Source organism: Podarcis muralis, chromosome 2, assembly GCF_964188315.1.
Source record: "Podarcis muralis chromosome 2, rPodMur119.hap1.1, whole genome shotgun sequence".
Lineage (NCBI taxonomy): Eukaryota > Metazoa > Chordata > Lepidosauria > Squamata > Lacertidae > Podarcis > Podarcis muralis.
This window is the reverse complement of record NC_135656.1, coordinates 19,694,260-19,704,771: the sequence shown is the minus strand read 5'-3', so window position 1 is coordinate 19,704,771 and position 10,512 is coordinate 19,694,260. Positions and strand designations below refer to the sequence as shown.

General features: G+C 45.8%; 1 protein-coding gene across 1 annotated transcript; it reads right to left on the bottom strand.

Annotated features, from left to right (window-relative positions):
* Positions 1-665: 665 nt before the first annotated feature.
* Positions 666-10,269, bottom strand: LOC114587313 (meteorin-like protein). Its single transcript, XM_028711336.2, has 4 exons — positions 9,766-10,269; positions 6,512-6,921; positions 4,714-4,773; positions 666-1,405 (listed from the first exon to the last, which is right to left on the bottom strand). Exons 1-4 carry the CDS (start codon positions 9,888-9,890, stop codon positions 1,089-1,091), a joined length of 912 nt encoding a protein of 303 aa, XP_028567169.2. The 5' UTR covers positions 9,891-10,269; the 3' UTR covers positions 666-1,088.
* Positions 10,270-10,512: the final 243 nt, after the last annotated feature.

Below are 10,512 nucleotides of genomic sequence, written 5' to 3'. Positions count from 1 at the left end.
ACTTTGGCCACCTCATGAGAAGAGAAGACTCCCTGGAAAAGACCCTGATGTTGGGAAAGATGGAGGGCACAAGGAGAAGGGGACGACAGAGGATGAGATGGTTGGACAGTGTTCTCGAAGCTACCAGCATGAGTTTGACCAAACTGCGGGAGGCAGTGGAAGACAGGAGTGCCTGGCGTGCTCTGGTCCATGGGGTCACAAAGAGTCGGACACAGCTAAACGACTAAACAACAACAACAAACTAATGGGAACCCAAGGGGCAGAGTTAACTGTGTATAAGATTTAAGCACAGAGGGTTTTTGGGGGGAGTTAGAGTTAGGGTGGTTGAGAAGACAGTCTGGAGTTAGAAGAGAGAGAGAAGATAAGTCTGTATATTGGGCTAGTCTGGTGTGAGAGAGTGAGAGAATTTGTTAAGAGGAGTCAGTCAAACAGTTGAGATAATCAGTCAGAAGGTATTAGGAAAGTATAGGCCGGTAAAGGAACTAAAGTTAAGATACTGACAGGAATATTATCTGAGAAACCATAAACTTGCTAATGTTTGTAAAATAAACTTCTTTTTTTTTGGTTCACTTTTAACAACTGACTGGACTGTGTTTTACCAGAGAATAACTGGTTGGTGGCAGCAGGGAAGTGAGCACAGTGGTGGCACAGGGATCAATAGACCGTTAAACGTCCGGGGACCCTGCGTGATCGCCACACTGGAGTTCAAAACACATCTGATATTGGAGACAATACAATTCCGACTCATCCTTCCTCTATTCTTTTTTTTATTAGCAAAGTGCTTTACATTCTTTATTGTTTGCCCTCACAACAACCCTGTGAGGTAGGTCACTACAACTTTCCCCTTTTCCCAATCAGGAACTGGGTTGACTTAACTTGCCCACAACTGCACAACGAGTCCATTGCCGAGAAGAGACTTGTTAGCTAACCTGTCGCTATTCTCCGGCTCCCTTTCCCTTAAAGAAAACGCACACTTCTCTTTTGACGTTCCACCTCTGTCAAACAACACGAGTGCCATCGTTCTCCCTTATACGCAAAGCTGTCCTGAAACTGGTCCTTTGGATCATCACGACAGGCATGGCAACTCCTTAGTCAAATGGAAACTCGCAGGGATTTGCCCCCCTCTCAATAGCTTTTCGATAGACGGCACCAAAGTCTTTAAATCGCGGGGCACAGCCCAGCCAAGCTTCCCCAAAGTGCTCATTGCCCGTGAAGAGGAAATCGCCGGTTCCTTTCTTCACCTTACACTGCAGCAAGGTCTTGACGGGTCCTCGCCATTCGCCGCTCACTTTATCTTGCTGAAAGATCTGGTTTTTCTGCCTGTAGACCCGCCGGGCGCCAACTTCCACCTGGGACATGTGGTTCTCCGCATCGTGGGTGACGTTGTGGATCGATCCTCTCACCACTAGGTGTAAATTTTGCGTGTTTATTTATAAGGGAACTATGAATCGCCCTTCCTCCAAATGGGCACAGGGCAATCCGCAACAAACATAATTTTGAAAACAGGTGAGAGCATTTTAAAACAACAAATCATCGAAACACTGACTCATATAATGCTGCTAAGGATTAAATATTGCATTATCAAGCCTGGGCAAAGAAAACTTGTTTCTTAGTTGACACCTGAAAACCAACAATGTGAAGACAGGTGTAACTCTAGGGGTGAAGATTCCATCTGAGCCTGTGGGTCAAACTTGGCCCACCAGTGAATCCAATTTGGCCCACAATTCCATTTCCCCCAAACCACGCCCATCAGCTGAAATCACTTAACCATCCAGGGGTCCTTTACCTTTTTTTACCTTTTACTTTATACAGTAATGGCTTGGCTTCCCCCAAATAACTATGGGATGTATAGTTTGTTAAGGTTACTGAGAATTGTCAGTGGACCCCCTTTCCCCTCACAGAGCTACCGTCCTTAGGGTGGTTTAACAGTCAATCCCTCTTTCCAGAAAACTCTGGGAATTGTAGCTCTGTGAGGGCAATAGGGGTCTCCTGATGCTTTTCAGCATCCTTGGCAAGCTACACTTCCCATGATTCTTTGGGGGAAACGGTGACATTTTTGAAGTGGTATCACGGTGCTTTAAATGTCATGTGCGGATGTGCTCAATGTCTTCTACTCTGCTCAAGCCAGTAGATCATTTTCCTCCTTCTCTCGCTCGGCTAAAGCAATGAGCCCCACTGTTTTTCAGTTGATTAAGTTACCGGCAGGGCTGGGTTTAGGTCTGATGAGGCCCTATGCTACTGAAGGTAATGGGGCCCTTCATATGTCCAGCTGTCCTTTGTCAACAACAAATTGTCACTTTTTTGTGTTGAATATATGCTATATTTATGGACCTCATAGGTATCTAAAGCCATTTGCACATGTTGCCATGCAACAGGTACCCTATATATGGGTACCCTATATATAGAAAAGAGCAAACCAGTGATATTTTAGGGAGCAGGCTAGCAGGCGGGGCCCATTACTTACACCATAGGAGCCTACACAACACAAAGCACTGTTCCTATATGTAGGTTTTATTTTATTTGTTTTTTATCTTATATTTTGAAAATGTACATCCAGTTCCCACCCCCTTTAATTTTTTTGGGATCCCCAAGAGAGTGTGACCCTAAGCTATAGCTTGTTTAGCTTTTGTGTAAATCCAGCACTGGTTACTGGGGTCTCAAGTTAGGAAGTTCCTCCTTGCTGGGCCTGCAAAACAGACACAAACGACTGACAGATGTTGTGCTGAAGGCCACATGGTGGGGGGCATTTAGACTTAAAGTATTCACAGAGCAGACGAAATAGCCCTTAGAACTGACTCTATTTATGGCTTCACTTCCATGCCCTGAGTTTAGCAGTTGCCACCACCAAGTTTGTGTGTGTGTGTGTGTGTGTGTGTGTGTGTGTGTGTGTGTGTGTGGATTAGATCAAATAACTGGTCGTGGAAGTGCAGTTGACCCCCAAAGCACACTTAGCTTTATGGTTCTGAAGAGCGGAGGCCCTCAGACCTCAGGAGCAACTTGGAGCAGGAGGAACAAGAGCATTATAGTTTGTCAATAGACTTGACTGAATCTGAGTGCCGGGGGGGGGGGGGGGAGAAGGGGAACAGAACAGGGGGACATCTGTTATGCTAAAAGGCTAGTGGCTCCAGGAAATTGGATTAACTAAGGAAGTTCCCGAAATCTTCCTAAGTAAGTTCTTTGTGCCCATGACATGAGTGAGATAATTATCCTCAAAGGGGGAAGATTTCAAGCCCTGCCTTCTTTTGCAGACAAATTCCCTAATTGATTAGTTGGTTTGGGGTGCCTTATTTTCGATCACAAGTAGAAATTGTTGTCTGAGAGCTATAGGTGTGGAAACGGGCTTGTGACCAAATTTATTCACCCACAGGCCTTTAAAAATATATATATTTAATGAGGAGGGGTGTTTTGTCAGGCAGAATTCAGGGTGCATTCAAGGCAGTGGCCGTCTAAATGCTATCCTGAGGACCCAGATTTCAATGTAGAACATCACCACGAATACAGTGGAGCCAGATGTATGTGATGGATCATTCTGAAGTTCACAATCGGTCTGGGATGGCGACAAAGATAAAAGTCGCCATGGCTCGAAAAGATGCCCACCCCCCAGCCCTCCCCTAATAGTGATGTGAATTGGCTTTGAGGAGACCTTTACACAATGAGCCACTTCATACGACTTGCAGTGCAATATAAGTTCAGAGGATCTTACTCCCAGGAAAGTGGTTACAGAAGACAGAATGGCCACCACTAGGTATGATTGGAGTTGGCATGGAAGTTCTATCTGTGCTGACCCATTTGTTCATGAAAATCAATGCTTGACGTTTCAGTGATGTGAACCTTAAAGACCATTAGCAGCGTGGAACCATCGTAGGGCTCAACTCAGTGGTTCATACCAGATCCTGCCAGAACCAATTAGTCCTGCAGGAGACAAATTTTCGACAGTCAAACCTCGGTTGTCGAACATACAGTAATCCATTCTGGAAGACCGTTCGACTTCTGAAACGTTTGACAACCGAGGCGCGGCTTCCGGTTGGTTGAGCTCAAACAGAAGCAGTGTCAGACATTTGCGTTCCAAGAAAAACCAGAGCATTTACTTCCAGGTTTTTGGCTTCCAGGAACCGAAATATTCAAAAATGGAACCGTTCGAGAACAGAGAGAGAGAGAGAGAGAGAGAGACTAGGGGAGTGTGACTCTGTTGATCTTCCTCGATTTCTCAACACTTTCAATATTTCAATACCATAGACCATGATATCCTTCTGGAGCAACTTTGTGTTTGGGATTGAGGAGACTGCATTGCAGTCATTCCATTCCCTTCCTACTTGTGGACGACCACACACTCCAAAACTCTCTATGATCCTGCTCAGCAGTTTCATACAGATGTTAAAGAACATGGACCAACCCTCATGGGACCCCATACTAGAGAACCCATGGAGCTAAGCAGTGTTCCCCCAAGAAGTCATTATTGCATTGTTGCAATAATGGACTGGATGAGGGCCAGGAAAACAAAGTTCAGTTCAGACAAGACTGAGATGCTGTTGCTAGGCAGTTCCTCACCAGTTAGGATACTCAGTGCTCAGAGGCACTAGGCTATGCTCGAACTTAACAGCTGATCAGCAATTTTACTTCTGACTCTAAATTTACTTCTGACTCTAAATACGCACAGGACTGCACCATTTGCACCTCTCCAAAAAACGATGTTCTCCTGCCAAGCTCACTTACCAAAATCACTGCTGCAAATAGCCATGAGAAGTTCCATGTTGTCACAGGGGCGGCACATAGCTGGGGAAGGAAAACACAAAGTCGATAAGGAGGATTGCTAGAGGGCTCTTGAACGAGTCCCAAACGGTAAGCCTGCTGCAACGACCTCATTGGCATCTGGATCAAGTTTTGCCTTCATTCTGAGCATCTGAGAGCATTTGTATGATTTTCTGTAACATGGGGTGGGGGAGTGGAATCTGGGGTCCTGCAGACGTTGATGGACCAGAGATCCTTTCACCCCGGCTCTTGGTCCTGCTGCCTGCAGGCCAACAACATCTGAAGAGTCACAGGTTCCTCACCTCTGACCTTGAGGGGTCTTGTGATAATCCGCTCAGGAGCATCTGTTTCCAAAGCAGTACATAATTTCTGTCGATTGCTCAGGCCTGTAGAGGTCAGCTTCTTACCCTCCAATATTTCTCCAGTGAAAATAGGGACACTTGACAAATAAATGAGCTGCGAGGTCTTTTTAAGACAAGCACTCTCTGGAATTAGATATCTTGGATGGTTCACTAGGAATGTGTGCTCATAGCATTCAACATGTTTCTTCTTATATTATTTTAATTCTTTTATAGTTTAACTGGTGGGGATGCAAGAGGGGGCCTTCTTGGTGGATTGTAATTATTTGTATGTTTTAAACAGATTATATATATGTACAGTTGTACCTTGGAAGTCAAATGGAACCCTTTCCAGAAGGCTGTTTGGCTTCCAAAATGTTTGAAAGCTGCAGAAGCCCCATCAGGCGTACGACTTCCAAAAATAGTTCGCAAACGGAAACAGTCACTTCAGAACAGTCCATTCGGGAGCCAAAACGTTCGAGAACTAAGTTGTTCAAAAACCAAGGTACAGAGCTTTAATACTACCAATGTTTAACTATTTTTAAATGTTTGTTTTCCCTATATTTCCCTATGTTTTTATCTGTAAGCTGCCTTTAGGGGAAACGGCAAGGTATAAATATATACTAATTAATACATAATAATAATAATAATAATAATAATAATAATAATAATAATAATAATAATAGCAGAAAAATGGGTAAAAGTTTTATTTTGCTCTTCAGGGCTTCTGGAACGTGTCCAGAGGAGGGCAACCAAAATGGTCAAAGGCCTGGAAACGATGCCTTATGAGGAACGGCTAAGGGAGCTGGGCATGTTTAGCCTGGAGAAGAGGAGGTTAAGGGGTGATATGATAGCCATGTTCAAATATATAAAAGGATGTCATATAGAGGAGGGAGAAAGGTTGTTTTCTGCTGCTCCAGAGAAGCGGACACGGAGCAATGGATCCAAACTACAAGAAAGAAGATTCCACCTAAACATTAGGAAGAACTTCCTGACAGTAAGAGCTGTTCGACAGTGGAATTTGCTGCCAAGGAGTGTGGTGGAGTCTCCTTCTTTGGAGGTCTTTAAGCAGAGGCTTGACAACCATATGTCAGGAGTGCTCTGATGGTGTTTCCTGCTTGGCAGGGGGTTGGACTCGATGGCCCTTGTGGTCTATTCCAACTCTATGATTCTATGATTCTATGGTATAGCTGATTGATTGGCTGGCTTTGCTTTCATTTTATCTTTTGACCTGGTTGCAGCTGCTGATGTGAATAACTTGGTTTTTCTTATATATATATGTTTGATATTTTATTGATCTAATTGTTTTATGAGCAGCTTTTGGGGTGGGATGGGGTTATTTCATGTGAACTTGAAGATCCCCGTCCCCACATGAGGTTCGAACACCAAACTGGGGGAAATGAGACCCACACGTAATCGTTTACCTTCCACGAGCGCCATTTTCTGGAAGTCTGGGCCAGTGACAGTCTTGTTGCTCAGCAACTCGTACTGGAAGCTGGCGGTCCTGCGGCTGATGTCCCTCTGAGGACTGGCCTGCAGGAAAAGCGCCACCCTCTGGGGCGTGCGGGTGCTGAAGCAGGAGACTTGGTGCAGGCGGGGCTCCTCAGCGTCACTCAGCAGCAGGTGGAGCTGCCCGTCCCTCTCCACGTAGATGTTGGCACCTTGGAAAGTGTTGGACGGCTTGATGCAGACGGCGGTGTGCTGAGCGCTGGACAGGTTGGGCTCCAAGATGACGCGGAGGGCTCGTGTCGGGTACATCCATTCCAGGAAGCCCTCGGTACAGCGCAGGTGGACCTGCTCCACCGCACGGGAGCGGGGCTCCCAGCTCAAGCCGCTGGAAAACAGAGGGATGGACAACTATGACAACCAAATCTCTCTATCTGGCCCTTGGGACTCTATCCAGGCCACACCTCCTTCCATAACCAAACCCCTTGCCATAGGACACACCCCTTACCAGCTCTGCTTCGCCTCCTCCATGAGTGTTTTTGTCCGGATGGAATTATTATTATTACTATTATTAAAAGGTAAAGGTAAAGGGACCCCTGACCATTAGGTCCAGTCGTGGCCGACTCTGGGGTTGCGGCGCTCATCTCGCTTAATTGGCCGAGGGAGCCGGCGTACAGCTTCCGGATCATGTGGCCAGCATGACTAAGCCACTTCTGGCGAACCAGAGCACACAGAAACGCCGTTTACCTTCCCGCTGGAGTGGTACCTATTTATCTACTTGCACTTTGACGTGCTTTCGAACTGATAGGTTGGCAGGAGCAGGGACTGAGCAATGGGAGCTCACCCCGTCGCAGGGATTCGAACTGCCGACCTTCCGATCGGCAAGTCCTAGGCTCTGTGGTTTAGTATTGTTGTTGTTATTGTTGTTATTTGGTATACAAATAAAATTATTATTATTATTATTATTATTATTATTATTATTATTATTATTTGTACACCACCCCTATACCTGCAGGTCTCAGTGCGGTTCACAATATAACACCACAATATAAAAACACAAAATAAAACCCAAAACTAGCCAATAAACCATCCCTCTCAAGATTGGGGCATCGGGCCGGATCTCTCAAGTGTGGCACTGAATGAATTTCCTCAACACTGGCAGAGGAAACCACCCATTGAGGAGATGGGCATGGTACTTTGCTCTGACTGATAAACTTACACAACGCTTTAGAATGATGCGTGGAGCAACAAGAACAACAAAAGGATCCCTTTGATGCTGATTTTGCTTCGGATTTATTTCTGTTATCAACTGTTACCTAAAGGTAAAGGTAAAGGACCCCTGGACGATTAAGTCCAGTCAAGGGCGACTATGGGGTTGCGGCGCTCATCTTGCTTTCAGGCCAAGGGAGCCAGCGTTTGGCCACAGACAGCTGTCTGGGTCATGTGGCCAGCATGACTAAATTGCTTCTGGAGCAACAGGACACCGTGATGGAAACCAGAGCGCACGGAAATGCCGTTTACCTTCCCGCCACAGCGGTACCTATTTATCTACTTGCACTGGTGTGCTTTCGAACTGTTAGGTTGGCAGGAGCTGGGACAGAGCAATGGGAGCTCACTCCGTCGCAGGGATTCAAACCGCCGACTTTCTGATCGGCAAGCCCAAGAGGCTCAGTGGTTTAGACCACAGTGCCACCCACATCCAACTGTTAACTAAACGAACCTCATTCCCCCTCCCTGTAACTCATACATATTTTTGGCTTGGTTATCAACTTAACTCTGGGTAGCTCAGTTGGTTAGAGCATGGTGCTGATAACACCAAGGTCGCAGGTTCAATTCCCATGTGGGATAGCTGCATATTCCTGTATTTCAGTGGGTTGGAAGAGATTGTTATCAGGATCCCTTCCAAGCCTACTATTCTAAGGTTCTGATTGTATGCTGCTACTATTTTCTGCCTTATACACAGAACCTGCATTTTGCTTTGCACCTAGTTACCAATACACATTATTTTGTTGTTTTTATGTGTTGTTTCATGTTATTCTTAATATATATAAAAAAACCACACACAAAAATTCATACATATAAAACTAACCATTTTGGCCTTCTGAGTGGTGTGTATGTTTCAGCTCATATGAATTTATCTCTGGACTGGAGTCACATTCACCAATAGCAATTTTGGGACAGATATTTAGGAAGTCAGTCTTGGAGCCAGAGCAGGCCAGAGGCTAAAGGGGAAATCTTCTACTCAGTCAAATATCAATGTGATTTACGGATGCCAGTTCAGCTTTCAGCACCTATATGCTTCAGATTACAGAGCAGAACATGGCTGCTGTTAGGTAGCGAATTAATGCATTCTGTACATTGTCGAGACAAACAAGTTTTAGCTTTTTTAAAAATAAGTAAAAATGTAATTATACAGGGATCATTTCGGAACAAGCAGTCCATATTTAAGAACTGCAGAAAGTTAGAGCTTGATGGGGTGGTGTTGGGGAGCCTTGTGTAGCGTGATTCTATACATTCAGAAATAAGCCTCATTACATTCAGGAGAACAATATTTTATGCAGTTGGAGGAGTGTACATTGCCCCAGCCTTAAAATCCCTTTGAGTTCAGTGGGAGAGCGAAGTTGAAATTGCTTCCCTTGAACTCAATGGGACCTAAACCTATCAGACTGTTTCAGTGGCGTAGCGTGGGTTGTCAGCACCTGGGGCAAGGCAAGTAATTTGCACCCCGTAACCCGTGGATTTGCGCCCTCTAACCCTAACCCCCAGATGTTGCGCCCGGTGCGGCCGGCCCCCCTGCACCCCCCACGCTACGCCACTGGACTGTTTGCCAGGACAATGTGCTTAAATCTGCCAGGTATTTAAAATTACGCTATTATGCTATGTGAATTATGCTGTTAATGTTGTGCACTGCCCTGGAATCTTTGGATATAGAAAATGAATTAATAATAATAATAATAATAATAATAATAATAATATCCATTTTCTCGGGCGGATGTTGTGCACTGCCCTGGGATCTTCGGATATAGAAATTGAGTTAATAATAATAATAATAATAATAATAATAATAATAATAATAATAATAATAATAATAATATCCATTTCCTCGGGCAGACGTTTTGCACTGGCCTGGGATCTTCGGATATAGAAATTGAATTAATAATAATAATATCCATTTTCCTCTGGCGCGTAAGTTCCGCGTCGCTTTGCTTCGCCCTCTCCGCCCGCGGCTTACCTGCCCTTCCAGCTACAGTAGTCGGCGGCGCACGGCTGCAGCCACAGGCGGAACAGCAGCGGGAGCAGCATCCGCATCCGCGGCGTCCCTGCGCGCTTGCTCCGCGCCTCCCTCTCCGGGGACATCAAGCGGCGGCTTGGGGGCAGCTGGGAGCCGGGCCAGCGCGAAGCCAGTCCCTCCGTCGAGAAGGGAAGGAGAGGGGAGCCCAAAAGGGTGCTTCGTTTTCCTTTCTCTCTACGCGGGATGGAGAAGGAAAGCGGCCTCGTTGGAGAGCGCGGGATGGAGACTGGAGAGACAGAGGCGCGCGCTGTGCGCAACAGGACGAAGCGAATGAAACGGGAGAGCGCCCGACCCTCCCTACCCGCGTCCCATGCCTGTATTTCAACGAGGTCTAATCTGCGGTTGAGTTGACAGATGTCCCTGGTTTTCCAGAACTCCCACTTCTCCCCCCAGCATCGCCAAACACAGGGGCTGCGCTTTGTTGCAAAGAGCCCCCCCCCGCACCAAACCAAATTATACATACATAAGGGAGCTAGGAGCGTCCTCGCCATTATTGAATGCCCAGTTAGTGTGTGCGCGTGCATTTAGTTGTTCATGTATGGGCTGTGGGTCGGGAAGGTGGTATAGGAAAGAATAACAGCAACTTATTATCGTTATTAATATTTTATTATTATTTTCATCTTATTATTACATCTCTCTCCTGCAGCCTTCACCACTAACACTAGGATCAACAACGGGTCAATACAG

What these genes read in the sequence shown, in the direction of transcription:
- LOC114587313 (XM_028711336.2), bottom strand. Translation starts at nt 9,890, where the DNA reads ATGTCCCCGGAGAGGGAGGCGCGGAGCAAGCGCGCAGGGACGCCGCGG. An exon ending in TACTGTAGCTGGAAGGGCAG is followed by an intron (nt 6,922 to 9,765) that starts GTAAGCCGCGGG and finishes TCTGTTTTCCAG; the next exon opens with CGGCTTGAGCTGGGAGCCCC. An exon ending in TATTTGCAGCAGTGATTTTG is followed by an intron (nt 1,406 to 4,713) that starts GTAAGTGAGCTT and finishes ATTTACACCTAG; the next exon opens with TGGTGAGAGGATCGATCCAC.